The 24,324-nt window shown below is 42.6% G+C and overlaps 1 protein-coding gene across 2 annotated transcripts in view; it reads right to left on the reverse strand.

Annotated features, from left to right (window-relative positions):
- Positions 1-2,335: 2,335 nt before the first annotated feature.
- The window catches only part of CCDC65 (coiled-coil domain containing 65), a 154,520-nt gene continuing 132,531 nt past the window's right edge, over positions 2,336-24,324 (reverse strand). For both annotated transcript variants that reach the window (XM_044285958.1, XM_044285959.1), the window contains exons 3-9: positions 24,129-24,296; positions 22,057-22,226; positions 17,781-17,919; positions 14,087-14,284; positions 9,998-10,216; positions 7,158-7,310; positions 2,336-2,823 (exon numbers count right to left, since the gene is read on the reverse strand). In XM_044285958.1, coding sequence (XP_044141893.1) covers positions 2,506-2,823; positions 7,158-7,310; positions 9,998-10,216; positions 14,087-14,284; positions 17,781-17,919; positions 22,057-22,226; positions 24,129-24,296 — 1,365 coding nt within the window. In that variant the 3' untranslated portion in view covers positions 2,336-2,505. The remainder of the gene's footprint in view (positions 2,824-7,157; positions 7,311-9,997; positions 10,217-14,086; positions 14,285-17,780; positions 17,920-22,056; positions 22,227-24,128; positions 24,297-24,324) is intronic.

Below are 24,324 nucleotides of genomic sequence, written 5' to 3' on the forward strand. Positions count from 1 at the left end.
TGGAGATCCGGTGACGAACCGGGCTCTCCATGGGGCTGCCAGGAAGCCCGGTGACGTCACCAGCACTGATGGTTGGGCTTTAGCGCTGCCCTAGCCAGTAAAACGGCTAGGGAATCGCTAAAGAACGCCAATCACAGCCAGAAACGTCACCGAACACACTGCCGGGCGGAAGCAAAGGCTCTTTTGATTGTAAACAAAAGAGCCTTTGCCCTGCTCGATCTAGCGCAGGGCATGGGAGTGCATCGGAGCATGAAATGATTGACATGGGTTCCCACAGTGCATATGTGATGTCCATTTTATGTAGTTTGCATTTTCTTTAGCCTGCATTTAAAGGGTTATTGCCATCACATACAATAGGGGCATATCGCTAGGATATGCCCCCACCTCTGGGACCCGCACCTACAACAAGAACGGAGCGGGGAGAGTTGTGGCTGGAGGACCCCGGGGTCCGGCCTCCACCAAGTGCTGCTCCCATACAAACGAATGTGAGCACTCCAAGCACCCGCAGCCCCCGTTCCCATTCATTTCTATGGGGCCGACGGAAATAGCCGAGCCAGCATTCATAAAAATGAATGGAGGGCGGCTGCTCATCCGCAGTGCGCCCTCCTCTACGTTCCCCGCTCCGTTCTCCGTATAGGTTGGACCCGCACCTATCAGAAAATAGGGGCTTATCCTAGCGATGTGCCCCCATTGTCTGTGATGGTAAAACCCCTTTAATAGGTAAATCTGGCACTTACAATTCATAGACATTTTCGGATAAGTGTTTATTAATCCTGCTCACAGATTTTTGTCTCTGTCTTCATATTACTGGCTTATCTGAAAGGCTTCTTCAGCTTTACTAGTAATCTCTTTATTTAAAAAGACCACAGAGAGAATAGTCCTTCATTTTAGAAATGTCAACACCCATTCCACGAAATGTATTTGTATTACACTGGTTGAGAACAAGTTTATGAATTAAGTTTTAACATATATTGGAAAACTGCATCTTCAGCCATGTCCTAATAGTTTATTAGACTTGCAACCAGGGGCATAACTACCATAGCGGCAGACCAGGCGAATGCTATGGGGCCCAGGGCAAGAAGGGGCCCAGTTGTAGTTGCGATTATCTCCTCTTCTACTGAAGGTGAAAACTTGGTCAGGACTCTACCCTCTAAAGGAACAACTTTTAGCAAATGAGGCAGTGCAAAAAATGGCCCACGGGTCATTGAAAGGGATTTAGGCAGAAACCCTTCTGTCCTGTGTGGGGGGCCTGGTTTGATCTTTGCTATGGGGCCCTTACTTCTCTATGTACGCCACTGCTTGCAACCTTTTATGAGCAGGAGCAATTCTAATACTAGAAGTTAGAAATCAAACCCCTCACTTTGCCCTAGGAGTCCTTCCTGGCAACACATAGCAGAGAAGACATAGACTGTCTTCTGAGGAAATTTATTTCCGTATCAGTGCGTTTCTTGGGGGGCATTTGCATGACTGTATCTGATTTGCGGTCCACATTTTGCAGATCAGCATGTCCCGCTCTTTGTTAGAAATGCCTATTATTGTCTGCAAAACAGACAATAATAGACCAGACATGGATGCAGACCCTAGTGAAATTAATGGTTCCACATCCGAACTGTGGATCAGATAAACATTGAAAATACAGTCATGTCAATAAATTCTTAGTTTATTTAGGAGTGCAATTCTTATGAACCCCTGCCTAGGCCTATATTTAAAGGGGGTGTCCCATCTGGACATTTATGGCATATCGATAGGATATGCCATAAATGTCCAATAGATGCAGATCCCACCTCTAGGTCCCGTTCATGTCTCATGAAATGGATCCTGCTTTAAATGGAGATAATGCGGTGCATGTGCAGCGTTCTCCATCCACCGCTGTGGAACTTCCGAAAACAGCTGAGCACTGACCTTGGAGAGGAGGCACCACGGTATTGAAGCTTTGAAATATCTCTGACATTAATCAATTACATATACTATGTAGCCACTTATGGTCCAATTCCATCAAATGTGATGCTAGAGAAGATATACTACGTTTCTGGTGGACACGCCCTGCTGTCTGATGGCAAAATGTACATAAATTACTGGGAGTCCTGTTTCATAAGAGATTAGCCCCAAATCATTTTGTCTTACTACTTTGTGACATATTTCCTAGCATGAATTATCCTACACATAAAGCAGTAATCCAGTGACCCCCACGGTGCAATCTACAGCACCCATATACAGCAATAATAGGAAAAATACTTTTGTCCATCCAGCTAACATATTGTTGCCCACCCTCCTCCTTAGTCAAGGTTGGCACAGAAGACGTCATTAGAAATTAGAAATACCAAGAAGAGACTGTCATTGTTTTTATTTGCAATGGTTTTCTGGAAAGAGTACCAATATACCTGGAATTTGTACAGCTTTACAGATCTTTTATGAATCACACCATTGTAAAGGCGAACAGGTTTATATATATTCTACCTCAGATGCCCCCTCCCAGTATAAAGTTAGTTAAAAGCACAAGTCTGGTCACAGTGTACGGCTGACCACATGAGCAGCTTCGATGATGTTATGGACAGGGCGCTGAACCCTCTTGTCAGTAACAGGAACTTGTGGGGCAACTTTCTGGGACAAGTTGCTGCGGTTGTTGAGAATTAGTAGGGAGTTGTGTTGGGTGAGGACCTCATCGCTCACAGAGATGCCATCCAGGTACTGCTTCAGCAAAACCCGCAGCTTCTGGTTATCCTGAGAAAGGACAGCCTTCTCACGATCAAGTGCCCAGCGTTCAAGGAGAACCTTGTTGTACCGTTTCCAGAACTGGTCCAGTGCGGTGTAGTCCAACATCAGCTGAAGGAGATAGGAAGAATCAGAGCCTTTTCAGACATAACTCAATAGGGTAAGTCCAGCAAAAATACAGTAAAAATGTTTTTCTGCCCCCACTTATTTCTGCTGATTATGTTACCTGGTCCACTTGTCTCATCAACACCTCATTCAAATTACTAAGCACTAGATTATACCACTAGTGTTTTAACTTCTCCGTACAGCATTCAAATGTAAGGGCTCCGGCAAGGCAAAGTGAGTTATCACCGATGTCTCGTGAGACTTCAGTAAATAATTTTTTAATAACTTTTTTAAAACATGGATCCGAAGCCAGCTTTGGTACCAACCGGTACCTCGGTATGTAAGCCGACTTTGGATCCATGTTTTAAAATTTAAAATCTAATCCTGAAGTTATTCACCGAAGTCCCACTTCGCCTCGCCGGAGCACATGCATTTCAGCGTTATAAAGAAACAAATCTCCGTACAGCATTCAAAAGAAGCTTTGACCGAAGCGACTTCGGATCTATGATCCGAAGCTCGCTTCGCTCAACATTAGTTACCACCATGCTTAAAGGGCTTGTCTCACTTAATCTAATGGCATTTATCATGTAGAGAAAGTTATTAATGTATTGTAATTGTCCATATTGCCTCCTTTGCTGGCTTGATTCGTGTTTCCATCTCATTATACACTGCTAGGGGTTATCCCTGCAATGCAGCAGCGGTGGCCATGCTTGCACATTACAGTAACGAATCGCTGTCCTCTCTGGTGGCCAGGACCGCGGGAGTGTGCATAGGCACACATACGCAGCAGCCCCTGTCCCGGCCAGTTTGTATCTGCGCTGCAGTGGTGACCGTAACCCCTGGATAGGAGCAGTGTATAATGTCATGGAAAAATAAATGGAGGCAGCAAAGGAGGAATTATGGATAATCATAATACATTAGTAAATACCTTTTTCTACATGTTAAGTGCCATTTGCTGCAGTAAGACAACCCCTTTAAGCTCAAATGCTCTGTTCACATCTGTGTCATGATAACATGCCAACTGTGGGTTCATTCTTGAGTACATATGAGTACAAAACGACATGAAATCCGATCTCAATAGATAGAAACACACCTACTTAAATGCCAATACAAATATATTAAAGTAGTGAAAAATAAGAAAGAATAAAACAACCCTATAGTGGTTGCTGCTGAGTATTAAAACAGCGCCCTGCCTCTTACCCTGTAATAAAAAACCTAATTTAAATCACTTTAATAAATACCTGCGCTGACCTTTTACAATTGATTTACTTGATAAAAAAATATATATCCCAGGATATGCATCTATACTTCAGTACAGTCATAAGGTGACGATCGTACCAGTTATACAGTGATTCCGTATTTGATATAATAAAACAGTCAACTCACTTGTCATTAATATAATACTGTATGGAGCTCGTTCTGCAATCCTGGAGATACACCGTCCGATCAAGTACGGAGTCACTCTATAACTGGTACCCTGCACCAAAAGCCTAATTTGCATATTAAGAAAGAGTTTCATAACTCGGGAATGGAGCCTCAGATCAACAAAAGAAAAACATAGTTTTAATCAGGTTAACCATAGCTGTGTGTCTATGCAAACAGTATGATAGGGAGGTCTCTGGTGACTGATTCCCTTTAACCCTTTGCTACCAGCGCTGGAGGGATAGGCAAACATGGAACCCGCTCACATGTGCAGCGGGCGTCATGGCCGGCAGGTCAACTTGGCCTTGGAACACATTCTGAAGGCCATTTGTAATCGTGCTGTAACATGAATACTTGTGAGGAAAAGGGACTATTCACCCAATTTGGAACACAATGGAGAAGTTTGAGAAAGAGCAGATATATAACAATGTTCTCAGGGATTCTAGGAAATGTTTTCTACATGATGGATCCAGATGGTTGGTATACATGTCCAAATTGGATCCAGTTTTAGAGAACTGAACGAACGTTTACCTAGATTCTTGTCCAAATGAACTTTTACCCAGTTTTAAAACTACGAGATATTGCCAATATGTTATCACGTGCAATTATGTAATGTGCCACGTTCGATTTTTAAGTATTGTAACCGCCTTGAAACACCCAGTTACTCCCATTTTTATAAAGGTATAATAATAAAGATTTTTGGGGTGGTCTATCAGATCTCCTTAGATGCAGCAACTGTGTCTGTGTCTCTGTGTCGGCCGACTTAATTATTTAATTACTTTGTACCTGAAAATTGAACTACTCTGACAATTTGGAGGCCCCAGCGAGATACCCAATCCTGCTTAAACAGGACTGAACCACAGGGGAGCAGTACCCACCGGGTCCAGGAACACTAATCCTAGGTAAGTGAGCCATTGACTCGCTGCTTTCCAGAGCTGTGGGGTGCTTCAAGATAAGTCCAACTTGCGGGATCCGGGTATCATTTCAGGTAGATTGTAATTAATTGAATTGTAATGAATTAATTTATGTTAATGTTTTTGACTTATTTGAAATGTTGCTGTATTGTTATTGTGTATATGGTTTTGCTATTAACTTGCACAAACTGCAGAAGGCGTGTGTTTGATGACGTGAATTTTGTCTTGTCATCCTAAGTCCTGTGAAGAGTAGTTGAGTCACAGTTGGGTCACAGCAACTCCGATCAGGGGAGTGAGTGAAGTGGCACCTCCTAGCAACAGGAGAGGTCCAAGTGATTCGGGATAAGGCTCCTGCGGTTCCGGGTTATCAACCCGAAAGGGGGCATTGGGTCAGGAGTCAGTCTGTATTGTTTGTCTTAAATCTGCTAATAAAAATCTCTGCTTGTAGGACTTAAGGATTAAGGGTGGAGGCTGGACACTCTCTATACGCTGTGGCTGCTCCCGAAGCAGGCAGAATACGTGTGTCTATGTAATGTACTAACCCACTATCCAGTAACTAAGAGCTACAATATATAATAGATTGGATACTGATCTACTGATTGTGCTGGTTTGTTCACGGTGTAGAAGGTCTGAAGTATGAAGAGTATATAGGAATTACTATTGGGTTATGTTTATATGTCTTTGTGTGCATTTATATAAGGTATAGAATTTGTCAAAAGGCGAGGGAGACTCCTCATTTTGAAGTTCCGCCCTGTTAACTTAAGAGATCATACATAGTAGGATAACCAAAAAGTTCAGGGATCGCTACCCTGATCAGGTTGCTATGGGAACTATTTCTACCAAGCCAGAAACGGAAGAAGAGGTTACTCCCAAGATTACGATGAAGGGCTTGATAACAATAGAACATTGGAAATGGGCAATTAAGGATGCTACTGCTATTCTTAAGAAAGCAGGGATGCCAAAATTTGGGTGTCTGGATGCCACTAGATGGAGGAAATTTATGGATAGAGAAACATGAGTATGAACCTCAGGTGAAGGCATGGTTGACTACCTCAATGAGGCATAATCACAAATGAGAATGAAGAGGAATACAGGGTGGGGGAATAGTGAGGCAGGTTCCCAGGAGAGTAAGTTTTGGCGTTGGTACTTCTCCTGCGGCTGTTTCCCCACCTGTATCAGGCACACAGAGCAGACGTTATCCAGATCTGTCAAGATCAGAATGGACAATGCCCAGTACTATCCCTGAATATGGTGATATGACAAGATTAGAAAAGACACATTCCAGACCACCACCACCAGCACAATGGAGTAGAGACCTTCTAATCCTTCAACCCCTCGAGTCCCTTCTTTGGGGAGGGCTGGAAATGTACCTACTTTTAGAAATGTAGCCAGGGAGAGAAGCTCATGATGGAAGAAAAGTTACCTGATCCATATAAAGATCCAACTGGTTTTTATAAGGGCTTATGAAAAATAAAGAGACAACTATGATGCTGTCTGGGTAGACCTGTATGCACTCTGTAGTGCAGCAGCAGGCACCCCGTTTGTGGAGAAAATAGTAAGTAATGGGATAGAAGCTGTCTTAAGAGATGAGGATGCAAAGATAAAGTGGTTACTGAGCAATTAACTGGGTATAGGATTGCCAGAAGCTTTTCAAGTTGATAAGTTTTACGCTAGATTAATTAGCATATTTTCTGATCGGATTTCGATGTGAACACAGCCAACAGTAGAGATGGGCGAATACCCAAAAAAATCCGCCCATAATGCAGGCACACCCCTGTTGAGCAGTCGCTGGTTATTGTTCGTACCTTAGAAGAGCAGTCAAATAAAAAGAAGAAGAAGCAGGCAATGAAACAATCCCATTCACTCAGAAGCTCTCTAATGCTCATCACGGAATAAGTTGATGTTCCATTTTCTTCAGCTGCTTTGTGAGTACAGGCCATTATTGATGTTCAATTATAATCTACTTATTAAGCTTTATAAGCCGTGGAGTGCACTTATACCCACCTGTGCCAGCTGCTCAGAAGGTTTCTCCATGTTGACTCGCTCAGCCTCCTCCCTCTCTGCATCACTTAAGGAAGATGGGTAGAACGGCAGCACTTTCTCTTCTTCGGTTTCCAGCTTACGACACATTTCTGACAAGCGGAGAATCTGCTCTCCCTGCACACAAGTCATACAATAACATTTTAGAATACTTTACGTGAAATGTGAGAAAACAAATCTTTAACTTTTTTTTTTCTTCATGCTACAGGCCCAATGCCCGCCACTGTAGAGCTCCCTGTAACAACGATTCCTGCTCTGGTGTTTCAGCCTTGTCATATGTGAAGTGCCAAATCCCCATCGCATCAATGTTCACATATACCATACAAATACATAGGCCATCATTCAAGCCAATTAGGATGTGGACACTGATGTGAAAGGTGGTTTGGAGCCACAAAATGTCCCTATGACAGCTGAACAGGAGGACATAGGAGTCAAGAACTGATAAGGAGTAAGATGAAATTGTATGTACATTATAGGCCTTTTAAATATTTCTTAATTTTCCTTTTACTGTTGAAACAGTCCTACCAATTTTCAAATGTATTATACACTGCCCGGCCATAAAAAAGGTCACCATCTGTATTTAAATAAGTAAATGGGTAAGAGACTCCCGGTTGGTCAGGTCTAGGTTCTGCAACGTTATGTGCCAAAAGAATGAGGTCAGCGACTACCTGAACATACTGAATGACCAGGTTACTCCATCAAAGGATTTTTTTCTTCCCTGATGGCACGGGCATATTCCAAGATGACAATGCCAGGATTAATCTGCTCAAATTGTGAAAGAGTGGTTGAGGGAGCATGAGACACCAATTTCACACATAGCTTGGCCACCACATAAAAGTGTATTCTGAAGTAAGTATAAGTTAAGACTAGACTGTCTAAAAATGTGCCAGGTTTATCACAGTGGCTGATGCTGAATGACAAATAGGGGGCATCTGGCATCTAAACTTTGGCACGATTTTGTTGCACATTGTTGTATCTTCATCCATGTCATTTTTCATTAGGCAGTCCAGACCTGAACCCCATTGAGAATCTTTGGGATGTGATAGTGAAGACTTTGCGCAGTGGTCCAAATCTCCCAATACAAGATCTTGGGGAAAATAATGCAATGCTAGACAGAAATAAATGTTGTGACATTGCAGAAGCTTGTGGAAGCGATGCCGTAATCAAAGCTAAAGGCGGTCCAACGAAATATTAGAGTGTGTGACTTTTTTTTGGCCAGGCAGTGTATCATATCTACTTGTGGTTTTTTTTTTCACACCGAAGCCAGAAGGGGGAAGACAGCACATGGATCCAGAAAGTTCAGCATATGAGTTTAAAGGGTCACTGAGTTTTCACAAAACTTTTCATATGTCATAAAGACATAAAAAAGGTTTTGATTTGCGTAGATAGGTCTGATTGCTAGAACAAGGAGAGGGAGGTGCTAACATATCGCACTCTCTCTCTCTTTGCTGCAGGAGACAGAATTTAGAAGGACCAATAGACTTTCTATTGAGTCTGTCTTGCTTCCTCTCCTGCAGTGAGAAAAGAGATATGCAAGAGCTTCTCTCTCTTTGTTCTAGTCATCAGTGGGCATCTTAACACTCAGACCCCGCCAATGAAAACCTCTAAGGCTACTTTCACACTAGCGTTTTTCTTTTCCGGCATAGAGTTCCGTCACAGGGGCTTCTTCACCAGAAAAGAACTGACTGATCAGGCATATCCCCATACATTCTGAATGGAAAGTAATCCGTTCAGGATGCATCAGGATGTCTTCAATTCAGTCATTTTGACTGATCAGGCAAAAGAGAAAACCGTAGCATGCTACGGTTTTATCTCTGGCGAAAAAAACTGAAGACTTGCCTGAATGCGGGATCCGGCATTTCTCCCCATAGGAATGTATTAGTGCCAGATCCGGCATTCAAAATACCGGAATGCCAGATCAGTCCTTCTGGTCTGCGCATGCGCAGACCTTTAAATGTGAAAACAAAATAAATAGCGGATCCGTTTTGCTTGATGACACTGGAAAAACGGATCCGGTATTGCAATGCAATTTTCTGACTGATCAATCAGAAAAAATGACATATGTTTGCATACAGTTTGCCTGATCAGGCAGTCAGTTCAGGCAACGGAACTGCCTGCCAGAATCAAATAACGCAAGTGTGAAAGTATGTCTTTATGACATATCAAATATGTCTTTATGCACTGGTGCCTTGCAGTGCCGGGGTCCTAGGTTCGAATCTGACAAAGGGCAACATCTGCATGGAGTTTGTATGTTCTCCCCGTGTTTGCGTGGGTTTCCTCCAGGTGCTCCGGTTTCCTCCCACACTCCAAAGACATACTGATAGGGACCTTAGATTGTGAGCCCCATTGGGGACAGTTGGGTGCTAATGTCTGTAAAGCGCTGCGGAATATAGTAGCGCTATATAAGTGCATAAAATAAATAAAAGTGCATTAAATAAATATCAGAGTTTTATGAACACTCAGTGACACTTATTCAGTATATGTAATGATTCAGCCGGTTGTAGCCTTTTTCATTCAGTAGTTGTGTAGTTCCAGAGCTGGAGCTACTTTTAAACAACTGATGGACAGAGGTGCCAGAAGTCAGACCCCCAATGATCACATATTGATGGCCTATGCTTAGGATAGGACATCAATATAAAAGTACTGGGAAAACCCTTCTATCTCTGCTTCTTTACTGCTGCTTTTTGTTACCTTTGTTTAAAGTGGTGTCATATGCTGTACATTTTATTTTTGATGGTCAATTGCCTCCTACACCATGTTATATATACAGTATATTTTACCATGTTATATATATTGTTATATACCTTCTCTATAACTCTATTAAGCTGTTTTAGCGCAGCATTGCTCTGCACCGTCAGAGTGGTCAGGTGACTATGCTCTGCAGCTCTTGCTTGGTTCATCTGGCCTTTTAGCTTCTGGAACTGCTTGTGCACCACTTCCTTATCCTCCCGTAGTTGTCGATTCTGCTCATCACTTTCACGAGCATGAGTTGCAATCTTATTCCTCAAGGCTGTAATAGTTTCCTATATAAAAGAGGGAGCGGTCAGTACTTTAATCACTTAGCTTTATCCCAGCTATGGAAGGGTATTTGATATCAGTAATAAAATGTAATCAATATCAATAAAAATTTAATCTATCATCAATAAAATATAAATAATTCTGATTATTTTCTCATGTAGTATGCAGTTAGATAGAAAAAGAAAACCTTTCATTCACTGACCAGATAGTTTTAGATTTGGTCATATATAATGAGTGGCAAAAGTATGTGAACCTTTAGGATTAGCAGATAATTTAAAGGTGAAATTAGAGGCTGGTGTTTTCAGTAAATTGTCTTTTGCGGGCAGTAGATTGAGGTGTCTGAACATCCTCTGCTGATGTCAAATATTGATTCTGTATTGGAATTAGTGATGGCATTAGTGAATGAGAATCAGGTGTGAGTGGGTGACCGGTTTTATTCAAAGAATAGGGATCTATCAAAGTCTGATCTTCAGAACATAATAACAAATGAGATTTCTGAGGACCTCAGAAGAAGCGTTATTGATGCTCATCCGGCTAGAAAAGGTTAGAAAACCATCTCTTAAAGAGTTTGGACTCCACCAATCCATAGTCAAAAAGATTGTGTACAGATAGAAGAAATGTAAGACCATTATCGTCCTCTCCAGGAGTGGTCGACAAACAAAGATCAGACCAAGAGCAATGCGTGTAATAGTCTGCAAGGTCACAAAGGTAACCTTGCAATTAAAGGCCTCTTTACACTGCAAGGATCTGGGGTGCAATCTGGGATCTTTTGGGGTTTTATGAATTTGGGTGGGGCGGCTGATCTGGGGTCTGTATGAATTAGGGGGGCTAACCTGGGGTCTGTATGAGTTTGGGGGCTGATTTGGGGTCTAATCTGGGGTCTAATCTGGGGTCTATGAATTTGGGGGCCGATCTGCAGTCTACACTAATGTTGTGATCTGGAGGTCTGTATCAATTTTGGGGTCCAGGGGAATGTATTAATTTTTGGGTCTGTCTGGAGGTCTGTATTAAAGGGGTTGTCTGGGCTTGAGCCTACGACCCCTGGGGTCCTAACCTGTGGACCATTCTCAGGCCTCAGTGGTCACAACAGCTTGACTGGTACATAACATCTGCAAAGTACCATTCAAGCCGCTGTGACCACTGAGGCCTATGGTTGACAACGGTGGTTATGGGACAGGACCAAGTGACTTCCTGGTCCTGCAGGCACCAGAAGCTTCCAAGAATGAAGGAAGCAGAACAGGTGAGTGGGGCTGTTTATTTTCAGGGGTACATGTCTGGGTGATAGGGGTTGTTCTCTCCAAGGCCAGACAACCCCTTTAATTTTAGAGTCTAGTTTGGGAATCTGCATTCATTTTGTGGTCTGTTTGGAGGTCTGTATAAAATTCTGTGGCCTGGTCTCAGAGCCTGTATCAATTTTGGGGTCTCATTTGGGGTTTGCATTAAGAAAGGGTTGTCCGGCCATGTAAAATAAATTTTTGAAAACTGACACAAAAAAAGTAGTGATACCTCGTATTGCACTGTTCTCATCACTAAGAGAGCTCTTATCATCATTCCTGGGTGTGGCCAGCTGAGGTGAAGCTCGCGGCGGTGAGCGTGACACATGTATGTGCTGTACATGTGATATAACGTGGCCCAAACTAGATATGGGTTCACAAACTTTCAAGCACCCCTATATATTATACGTACTGTAGATCAAAGGCGTAGTCCACTTTTTATTTTCTATTTGTTATAGAACTAGCAGTCATAGGATTTTCTAATATATATGCAATAAAATTCTGCTCACATACTGTACCTTTCTTATATAGGTGCAGGTGATCCCTGCCAGTACAATAGAAGGTATAGCCCAGGGATCAGCAACGTCTGGCACTCCTACTGTTTTGAAACAACTCCTAGTATGCTCCATTAAATTCAGCGGAATTTCTGAGAACAGCCGAGCAAGTGTGCATGCTGTAGTTCCCAACACCTGAAGTGCTGGGGGTTGCTGACCCCTGGTATAGCCCATAGATCAGCCCTGAATCTATGGGCTTACTGACTAGAATTAAAGAGGTTGTGGCGTGTCATGATACTGATGGCCTACCTTCAGGACAAGTCATGAATGTCAGATTGTGGGGGTTCGACACTTAGCATCCCCCGCCGATTAGCTCTTTAAAGAGGCGGCGGTGCTTGTGCCCGCACTGCATCCTCCTCAATGTTTACCTGCAAGCCATTTAGATTGCAGCGGCGGTGCAATGTAATTACAGCTCTTCGTCCCATTCCAGTGAATGGGAAAAACAGCTTTCATTTCACTGCACAATTTAGATAATGTACAAGTAAACACTGAAGAGGACAAAGCTCTAGCATGAGCGCTGCAGCTTCAGGCGTGCCGGGGTGTCGGACCCGCACTGATCTGATACGGATTACCTGTCTTGCGGATAGGTCATTAAATATAATGACACCACAAAACCCCTTTAAACATGGTGTCAGTCTTGTGACCCCTTGGCACACATCCATGGCATATCAGTAATGGTGGAAAATGATTTTTATTTCACGTACTACAATAGCCATTTTACTGTATGTGTTTTTACTTGTATAAAATGGTTTCCTGTCTGAAGGTGATGTTTTCCTGCTGTTAATAGAGTTAACTGTTAAAAACAGAATAAGGCCTCATGCACACGACCGTAGTTGTGTCCCCTGTCCGTTGTTCTGTTTTCCGTGATTTTCTGCGGACCCATTGACTTTCAATGGGTCCGTGGAAAAATTCGGGCTAATGCACCGTTTGTCATCCGCGTCCGTGATCCGTGTTTCCAGTCCGTGAAAAAAATAGGACCTGTCCTATTTTTTTCACGGACAACGGTTCGCGGACCCATTCAAGTCAATGGGTACGTGAAAAAACGCGGAGCCACACAAGATTGTCATCTGCTACCGTGCGTCCGCGTCCGTTTTTTTTCCAATCATTTGCATGGCAAACTTGACTTAGACTTTTTTTTACTTTCCTTCATGTCTGATGATTCTCCAAAAATAAAGGAAGACACACTGAAACAAAAATGGACACGGATCACAGAACCCCTTTTTGCGGACCGCAAAAAAATACTTACGTGTGCATGAGGCCTAATACAGAGATGGATAAAAATGTAAGAGCTGGTTAAGCACAGAGCCTGATAGGCTATTTACCTGGACAGTGGTATCTGAAGCCAGAGGTCACATGACACATCTGAGGATGACATGACTAAGGCCATCTAGTCCTATTCAGTCATCCTACGGTAACAATACACTGCAGTAATCTGAGCCATGCTATTTTTTTTAATGGCAGTGTAGTTTGGTCGGCACTTGGATGCACAGTGCATGTGCGGTTAAAAGGTTTTTCTGAGATTTTAATACTGATGATCTATCCTCTATCGGTGGGGGGGTCGATCCGCTGTTTGAGAAGGCACCGATGCTCGAAGTAGCACCACAGCCTTCTCACCAAGCACACAGCCATACATTGTATAGCGGCTGTGCTTGGTATAGCAGCTCACCCCCATTCACTTCTACGGAGCTGAGTTGCGCCTAGGTCACATGACCAATGAATGTGATGTCACTGGTCTAGGCAAAGCTGAGGGAAAGCCAAGGTGCTACTGCAGGCGCCAATGCCTTCAACAACAGCTGATTGGCTGTTTGATGACCTATTCAGAGGATAGGTCATTAGTATAAAAGTCTGGAAAAACTTCTTTAAGAAAAAAATATGCCTGCTTTCTTCCAGAAACAGCGCCGCTCTTCTCCATGAGCTACCTGCAACATTGCAGCTTAGCTCCATTCATTTGTCATCCACACACCCCATGGACAGGAGTGCTGTCCCAAGTTCGGCACATCACTTATCTACAGGAGAGGCAATAAATGTTGGCTGATTCTGACCATACCTGAATCTTCTGAAGCTTTTTCATCTGGTAAGCAATTTCTTCAGCACTTGTTTCATCTTTTGCTTTTAACGTTTCAAACGCAATTTTGCGGTCCTCGGTGGCCTTTGTGTAGTTATTCAAGGCTTGCTGGAACTGTTTCCACAGGTCCTCCACTGTTCCCTCCAGAAGAACACGAAGGGAATGTTTCTCCTCTAAACTCTGTCAAACCAATGAGCAACAGCATTCATTATACAGCTAAGTATGTCTTGAGAAGGGTGAGGAGCAAAAAGCATCACATGAGACAGGAGCTCAAGATAGAAATGTTTAGTCTATAGAAGTTCAGACAGTACAGTATATCTCCCCAATTCGCCAACAGTGTAATGTCTATAGGACATGGGAGAGGTTGGACTTTTCCTCCCTAAGGCCACTGTTCACATGGTCAGTATTCTGCATCAGTATATGTAAGCCAATACCATAAACTGAACCTACAAAGACAAACTATAATGGAAAGATTTGCCCCTCTTTTGTGTTTTGGACCCACTCCTGGTTTTGGCTTACAGAAAAATACCGATCATGTGAAAGCTGTGTAAATCTGTGGCTTACCCGGCAGTGCTGGAAAGCTTTGGGACTCATCCCTTACTATGTCACCAATAAAGGGGTTTTACGATATTTGTCTGTGTCTCATAGGCACACTGTCAGTGTATAACACTGACAGTCAATGCATTACACTACACAATTTATTGGAATGTATTATAGAGGGGATGAGACCCCCTAAAGCTGAAGTCCCATAGTTTGACAAAAAAAAATTGTAAAAAGTTATGTTTTACATAATAAAAAATAAATAAAAGTTTCAAGTAAAAAAAAGCACCTGTTTCCATATTTAAAGAGGACCTTTCATGAAAACGGCATGGGGGCGGGGTGGCAGGGTGGCAGCATCACGAGGAAAGGTATTTATCTAAACTAAAAAAATTAATAAAAAAAACACGAAAGGTCCTCTTTAAGGCCTCCTGCACACGAAAGTGTGCGCCCTGTGGTCGTGCTGCGGCCCGCAAAATGCACGAACACCGCCCGTGGGGCAGCCGCAGCGGATCGTGGACCCATTCACTTTAATGGGTCCGCGATCCGGCCATTCCGAAAAAGATAGGACATGTTCTATCTTTTTGCGGAACGGAAGTATGGGACAAAACCCCACAGAAGCACTCCGTAGGGCTCCCATAGGGTTCCATTCCGTGCTTCCGTTTCGCATCATTCTGCAACTCTGGATTTGCGGACCCATTGAAGTAAATGGGTCCGCATCCGTGATGCCGAATGGCCACGGAACGGTGCCCGTGAATTGCGGATCCGCAAATGTGGTCCGCAATACAGCAATGGGAAGCATACGTTCGTGTGCAGGAGGCCTTCGTCATATAAAATTGTAAAAAAATAGGAAATAACGACCAGCTCTAAAAACATGAGATCTACCCCGTCAGGTGAGCACCTAAAAAAAAAACCACTGACTAAGAGCTGAGCCTTTTTTTGGTAACCTTGCCTCAAAAAGAGTGTAAGGCCTCATGCACACGACCGTTCCGTTTTTTGCGGTCCGCAAACCGCGGATCCGCAAAAAACGGAAGCCGTCCGTGTTGCAATTTGCAGAACGGAACAGGCGCTGGCAATGTAAATTCCTATTCTTGTCCACAAAGCACGGACAAGAATAGGACATGTTATATTTTTTTAACGGGGCCGCGGAACGGAGCCACGGATGCGGACAGCACATGGAGTGCATGAATGGGTCTGCATCCGAGCCGCCAAAACGGCGGCTCGGATGCGGACCCAAACAACGGCCGTGTGCATGAGGCCTAATACCAAGCAATCAAAAAGTCAAATGTACCCCAAAATGGTAGCAATGAAACCGGCATCTCATCCCACAAAAATGAGCCCCTACATAGGACAATCACTCAAAAAGTAAAAAAAAATAAAATTATGGCTTTCAGAAAATGGCAACACAAAAAACAGATATTTTCTTTTCAAAAAAGCTTTTACTGTTTAAAACGACATACTAGGTATTGCTGTGGTCGGAACAACTGGCTCTATAAAAATATCTATCCCATCAGGAAAATGCTGTAAAAAAATAAAAACTGTGCCAAAAAAAAGTGTAATAACAAGTGATATGTACCCCAAAAAATGAAAACATCACCCCATCCCGCAAAAAAAACAAGCCCCCACATCCTACAATTGCCTGAAAAAAAATATATATGGCTTTAAAAAACATGGCAACACAAAAACAAGATTTTTTCTTTAAAAAAATTAGCTTTCTGTGTAAAACTAAACAAAAATAAAAAAAATAGACATATTAGGTATCGCCAAGCCCTGCTCTATAAAAACATCACACAATCTACCCCTTCAAGTGAAAGAAGTAAAAAGGAATAAAGAAAAACAGTACTAGAACAGTGATTTTTTTGTTGCTTTACCTTACAAAATGCATATTATCGAGCAATCAAAAAGTCATATGTACCCCAAAATGGTACCAATGAAAATGTCATCTTATCGCATAACAAAAAAAATTTAAAAAAATTATGGCTTTCAGAAAACATGATTTTTCTTTACAAAAATTATTTGTGTAAAAGTGGTAAAATGTTAAAAATATATATAAAATTGGTATCTCTTTAATCGTACTGACCAGCAGAATAAAGATAACATATCATTTTTCCTGCACAGTTTACGCCATAATAACAAAACCCAAAAAGCATAGTCAGAGTTGTTGCATTTCTTTTTCCTGCTTCCCAAAAAGCTAAATAAAAAGTTATTAAAAAGTTGTATGTGCCCCAAAATAAAACCAATGATAATGGCATCTCATCCCACAAAAAATAAGTCCTCACAGGGAGTAAAACATATGATTGTCAGAAAATAGCTGTACTGGTACCCCAGATACTGTTCAATACCAACATGGTGCCCGTAAACCAATCCATCAAAATCTACGCTGCAAATAGCCACATGGCGCCTTTTGAGTCTTGCAGAGTGCCCCTACAGCAGTTTACGGCCACATATGGGGTGTTGGCATATTCAGGAGAAAATGGGTAACAAGTTATGGGGTGCTTTTTCTCCTGTTACCCCTTGTGAAAATGAAAAATTTGGGGCAAAAGCAACATTTTATTGGAAGAAATGAAATGTTTTCATTTTCACAGCCAAGTGTTTTTTAAATTCCGTAAAACGTCTGTGAGGTCAAAGAGCTCAGTATACCCCTTACTAAATTCAAGGTGTCACTTTTTGGGGGTCTTCACTTTAGGTGTACCTCAGGGTCTCTCCAAATACAACATAGCGCCCAAAAACTATTTTAAACTAAATCTGCTGTCCAAAAGCCTATGGTGCTTCTTCCCTTTTGACCACTGCCATGTGCCCATACAGCAGTTTATGACCACATATGAGGTGTTTCTGTAAATTTCAGTAAATTGTAAAACAGGCTAGGACAGAGCTAAAGCCCGCCCATTAGTGCCGATGACGTCATCGGGAACACTGCTAGGTGGAAGCCTCTGCCCAGCAGTTTAAGTTTGTAAACAAGAAAGCTCAGAGAGCATTGGAGCATAAAATGTTCCGATGCACATATTAAGGGGGCTGCCTGGGTGAAGAAGAGGTTATGTCCGGGATTCAGCTCTAAACCCGGACAACCCCTTTAAATTTCATGCTCATAAAGCCAATGGCCGGGTACAGTCCAATGAATATCTGGAACCTCTATAATTACCTTGTTTTTTATCTCATCCCTCATACTCTGAAATTCTTGTTTCCCCTCATTCTCACTTTCAAGCGTATTCTGTTCCATAGTCAGCATTACGTTCTGTAGAAATGACATCTCCTTCTCACTCTGCTCAATGATCATCTTCCTGTGTAAGAGAAATTATCTGTAGTAAAGTAGTGACCAGCACACTGCCCATAGGTCTGGCCGGGAACCAGGATAATGTAATACTGCTTTCTTCCAGGGGAAGCCTGAAGTGCTACTGTTAGATGGATGGATCCACTTCTAGATTAAATCAACTTACCAAATGGCCTACAAGCTTCAAAATGTCACAAGCAACCCGGTGCCGCAGCTTTAATAATACTAAGTTACATGGAGCAGCACGTATGCTGATAAAGCCCCATTCACATGATAGTGGGACTGCCGTGCCCGTATTGTGGACTCACTCAGTCCACGATCCGCAAAATGCGGCAAAAGATAGGACATATTCTATCTCTGGGTCGGTGCCTCCACGCCACAAAAGATAGGACATGTCTGGCGGATCGCAGACCTATTGAAGTCAATCGATCCGCACTGTGATGTAGGGTGCACACGGCCAGTATTCGTGTTTTGTGGTCACACGGTTTGCAACACGGGAACGGCGGTCCCATGGTCGTGTGAATGGGGTCTAAGACATACATTTATTTTTGTGTCAAATATACAATCTAGCGCACGGTGAACAATTTGTGTGTATCGTATCCTAAGATAAAATGGAATATAACTATATTCAGATAACAGCTGTCTTCTCCCATGGCGATGCCTTAGTTCAAACATACTGCTTTAAAAAAAAGGCTACCTTACCACTAGGTGTCAGTGTTTACCTAAACTTTGCTACTGGCTCAGCACATCAAAAGGCTACTTTGATGAAAGCACTTTTGCACTTAAACAAAAATCAATATATAATGTCTAAGTAGGTAGATACTTTAAGAAATCATTGTCATTCTGGGATCACAAATGAGTTGTCATCAGCAGGAAATGAATGATATTTAGCCTTCTTCCTAAAATAAGATAATTAATAATGCAGGGCAATCTTTGCGAATACCCCCTAAATTCTAGGAAGCTACATCATCACATTTCGATGAATGGACAGAGGATCGGTAAACAGTTACTTTATAATGGGAACTATAATGCTTCTGCAATAAGGAAAGTCCAAACTGTCTGGAAAAATGCCCAACCCCTATTCCAAAAAATGTGTAAAATGTAGAGAAATGTACATAAAAGCAGAATCTGTAAATCTCATAGACCATGATTTATTCACAATAGATTATAGAACACATATCAGATGTTGAAAGTGAGGCATTTTACCATTTAATGACAATAAAAATTAATTTAGAACTTGGTGGCAGCAACGTCTTAGAAAAGTTGGGACCGGGGAAACAAGAGGCTGGAAAAAGAGCACGTTAGGGGCAGAGAAGACGGGTAGTGGTTCACCAATCTGAGAAAAAACGAGTCTAAAAATTGTGGAACAATTTCAGAAAGATGTTCCTCAACGTAAAACTCTGAAGACTTTGAAGATCCACCATCTACAGTAAAATCTGGAGAAATCCATGTGTGCAAGGGACAAGGCTGAATGCTCGTGATCTACGGGCCATATAAAAATCAGACATGATTGTGTACTGGAAATCACTGCATGGGCTCAAGGACATTTCCAGAAATCATTGTCTGTGAACACAGTTCTCCATGCAATCCACAGATGCAAATTGAAGCTGTATAATGCAAATAAGGAGCCATGTGTCAGCACGTTCCAGAAACGCCGTCGTCCTCTCTGGGCCAAAGCTCATTTAAAATGGACCGAGCCAAATGGAAAAATGTTCTGTGGTCAGAGGAATTTAAATGTGAAATTATTTTTGGAACTCAGCAAAGAAGACCCAGGACTACTGAGCAGCTAGACTCCTACAATATTCCTCTCTCAAAACTCCAGCAATTGGTCTCCTCACTTCCCAGACATTTACGGACTGTTGTTAAAAGAAGAGCAGATGCTACACAATGGTAGACATGGCCCTGTCCCAACTTTTTTGAGATTTGTTGCTTCCATCAAGTTCTAAGTGAGTTCATTTTTTCATGAAATGGCAAAATGTCTCAGTTTCAACATCTGATATGTGTTTTATGTTCTACTGTGATTCGAATATGGGTCTATGAGATTTACAAATCATTACATTCTGGTTTTATTTACATTTATCTACATTTTACAGTGTCACAACTTTTTGGGGATTGGCTGTTTTATAATGGATGGGTACATGTTCTATCTCATTCCTGAAGAATGCCGTTTGGGATGGACTATAATAAATTTATCAAGAGGAATGTTAGCTTTAGAATATAAAAAACATTGAAGGGGTAAGGAAGTATGAGAGGAAAGTCCTAATGAACTGACTATTTATACTGAAAACCCCTATACGCATAAAACCACTGTTGGCTGAACACACCATTTTTGACAAGACCGGCTGGCAATCTAAAGTGTATGTGGAACTCGTAAATCACCCCCGACAGATGACGTTGGGGAAGAGAAGGATTGGGCGAAGTGAATTACAATGTTTGATCCTTTGTTCTCCTAGGAGATCAACCGACAGAATATCCATTGTGACAGGTTGCTATGAGCTCCTAGGTGACATTTTTCTGCTGCACATGGGCTAAGAGCAGGAATGCCCAAGCTGCCGCCCTCCAGCTGTTGCAAAACTACAACTCCCAGCATGCCTGGACAGCCTACAGCTATTAAGGCATGCTGGACTACAGCTATTAAGGCATGCTGGAAGTTGTAGTTTTGCAATAGCTAGAGGGTCCTAGGCTGAGCGACCCTGGCTTTGAGGGATAATGCAGGTGTGTAGTGCCTTCTTTTTAGCCTCCTCTTTGGCACCTTATAAGGCTGGATAATGGGTCTAAGTATAACCACTAGCATAAGGCTAGTTTCACACTAGCACTAAACTGTTCATCACATCTGGCATAGCCGGAATCTGCCGGAGCACCACTAGGCCCCATTGACTCTAATGGTACCCAGCAGGGATCCGGCCTGTTTCCGGCAATAGGCTCCTGCGGGGAAAGGTACATAAACTTGAGCAATCCGTTCCTCTACCAGGACTTGGGACTCGTATGGGATTTATTCATGATATGTATGGAGCATGACCTGTTCCAACATACTTTTGGTTGTTTGATTATGGTTTATTCTAAGGTGCTTTGTGCACCTTTATACACCCTGAGCTGACACACCCACTTATATCAAATATCTTGGTGATGGGATCTGTCTCTGTGTCAGGGACGTATTAGGGTGAGTAGGAGGTTCCTGACACAGGATCGCCCTATCGGGGCGGCTATTCCGTTTATAGGCAGGGTGTATATAGATATAGGATGAGATTTAGGGAAAATTATTTCTTTAGTTTACTCCTACCTCATGCAAGGAAATAGTGGTAGGAATGGCAACAAATGGTTTTATGGAATGATATATCTTTAATAAACGTGATGTTTTAGTAGTGGTTTTCTCAGTGATGCCTCTACCGGAACAGCCTGGCGGAATAGTTTTGCAGTAGTGTGAAACTAGCTTTATCATACAGACGTCATAGTCACAGGTTTTGTTCAGGCAAAAACATGTAGTCTTGTGTCTGGGCCATCAGCAGCGGGTGTTAGCTGTAACATACAGCTGGGTTTTCATGGTACCCTGGTGCATAATTAAAGCCTTCAGGTTGACCATGTATGTGAGCCCAAAAGGCTCTGCCTCTGGCACAGCCTAACAGCCTACCAATAACTGTAAAATTGACCGGCACGATGCAACGCAAGATATTTATTAAAGGAGTCTGTCACTGCAAATTCACAAATTAAACTGTTCCCGGTGCCCTGCAGTTGACATGTACAGTATCCAAACATACTTTTTTTTACACCCTGAGACCCTGTAAATGCAAGTTAGGGCTTGTTCACATCACCGGTATGTATTCCGTTATGGCTTTCCGTTATAACGGAATCCATAAGACGGAAATCGAAACGGTAACCTTTAGAGGCATTCCTTTTTGATCCATCATAATAGAAGTATATGGGCACGCATAAAGGATCCGTCTGGTTTCCGTTATGCTGGATGGAAAACAAAGTTCTGTCAACAGAATAGCAAAAAATGGATAGTGAAAATATGTTTGGGATACTGTACATGTCAACTGCAGGGCACAGGAACAGTTTATTTGTGAATTTGAGGTGGTAGCACAGGACACACTGTTTTCACATTTCCCCACTGATCATTGAGTCTACACATTAGAAGCATTATACTGACCTCTCCGTATCAAACTCTTTCTGTATAGTGTCCAGCTCCTGTTGATACTCCTCCTGCAGCAGATCAAGGCGCTCTCTCTGCAGCTCCAATAACTGGTCAATGTTCTGGAGGTGACTGCGCAGAGCATGCGTGTACTGCTCCTCCGCTTCATCAATGTCTTTTATTAGAGACTGAAAGCACAGATATCAATATATTACAATGCACTACATGTATACAGCAATATATGCCCCAGAACTGTACTGCAGAGCACTTACAAGCAAACACACTCAGGTCAATTTGATAGCTAGCCATGTGTATTTTAGCAGTGTGGTACCTGATAGAAACCGATACTAATACTAGCAGAGCATAAAATACACATGCAGTATAGCTGTTACATTGATTAAAAGCATAGCACAGCCAGCTCAGCTGTTTCTGTTACCCTAGCCACCTTTGAACACCACATAGGACGGGTACTCCGATCTTAGCCATGATTGGAGCAATCCCTGTTGCACTGGCCAATTAAAGGGCATCTGTCAGCAGTTTTGTACCTATGAAACTGGATGACCTGTTGCATGTGCACCTGGCAGCTAAAAACACCTGTGTTGGTCCCATGTTCATATGGTGCCCGCATTACTGAGTAAAATGAATGTTTTAATATATGAAGATGACCCTCTAGGAGCAACTAGAGGCTCCGCTCTCTCTGCAACAGCTGCGCCCTCTCCACTTTGATTAACAGGGTCAGGCAGTGAAACACCATCACGTCTGGCCCTGTCCATCAAAGTGCAGAGGGCGCGGCAGTTGCAGAGAAAGAGCAGAGCCTCTAGGTGTAATGCCAACGCTCCCGTTGCTCCTAGGGGCTCATTTGCATATATTAAACATAATTTTGCCATGCTAATTTCACTGATGTCTTTGTACATGTGATTATGTCCTTATTTTTCCCGAATAAAAAGTTTAAAAAAAAACAAAAAAAACCATAATTTTTCTCAGCAATACGGACACATATGAACATGGGACCAACACAGATGTCTTCAGCTACCAAGTGCACATGTAACAGGTCAGCCAGTGTCATAGGTACAGATCTGCTGACAGATGCCCTTTATTCTAGATTTCTTATTTGAAGGTACTGCGTGCTCCTGCTTCTTCACTAAAAATATTTCTGTACTATTTTTAAGGCTTTTTACAAGGGCTGATGCACAGGCAATTATCGGCAATGAACTGCCTGATTGCTGAGCCAAGGTGATAGCAGCATTTCCATGCAGCAGTCCTCTCCTCTGTATGGGCCTGAATGATTGCAACTGCAATCACGTGTCCCCATACAGATTCACTGTCTGCCGGCAGCGCATCCCTGTGTACACAGGACGACGTGCTGCCAGCAAGCGATCATTTTATGTCATTTTAGGAGTTTCCCATTCATTAACAGTCTTTCAGACAAGCTAATAAATAATTTCTAAGCCAAGCTGTTAACAAATCAGCAGCACAAATATGTTTGGGCGGCCGCTTGGTAACAGATGTAGAGTAGCTGTCGGGTGACTGTGCCTGATCTGTAAGCTCTTGTGGAGATCTAGTGCTGTAAGTCCTAATGAGAAGCAATGCTGGCAAAGTATACTCATACATGCCTGCAGAATTTGTGGCCCCAGCTGCCGGCGCTTACTGGCCCTGCTGCTGTTTTGGCCCAGTAGGCCTCCGTTAAGTGAGCATAGGCATACTTTTTTTTTTCAACTGCGTAGGAAAGAGCAGCACACTACACTTTCCATTAACCACAAAAAATATATATTGTGCGGTATACTTTTTTTTATATATATATATATATATATATATATATACAATGGAATCCTATGGGTGACGTACGCCATTCACTGATGATAGGCTCAAACGCTGTGTGCACATTGAAAGAGAAAGGGCCAGAGGAAGGCACCGGCATGGAACTCTTTTGGCACTATCTGTGAGTGATGTGGTGTCCCCCATGCTCCGTGAATCGGTGGGTACTTGGACAATACTTGGCTAGCTGCAGTATGACCTGGTGGCACATAGCACTATAGCGTGATGCTGCTGCGGATGGACTCATTAGTGTAAATACAACATCCGTTTCACACCTTGATGACGTGGTCCTTGCAGTCCACAACTCTTTCAAATGTCTGATGGAGAATCTCTATATCTCTGCGCAGCTCCGTGGCCTTCACCTCCCGCAGTACTGCACGCCATTGTACATTCAGCTTGTTCATATTAATTTTGCTGTTTTGTTCCTCTTTAGCAAGTTTGTCCTATATTGGGGAATCATCCAATATGTTT

Source organism: Bufo gargarizans, chromosome 3, assembly GCF_014858855.1.
Source record: "Bufo gargarizans isolate SCDJY-AF-19 chromosome 3, ASM1485885v1, whole genome shotgun sequence".
NCBI lineage: Eukaryota > Metazoa > Chordata > Amphibia > Anura > Bufonidae > Bufo > Bufo gargarizans.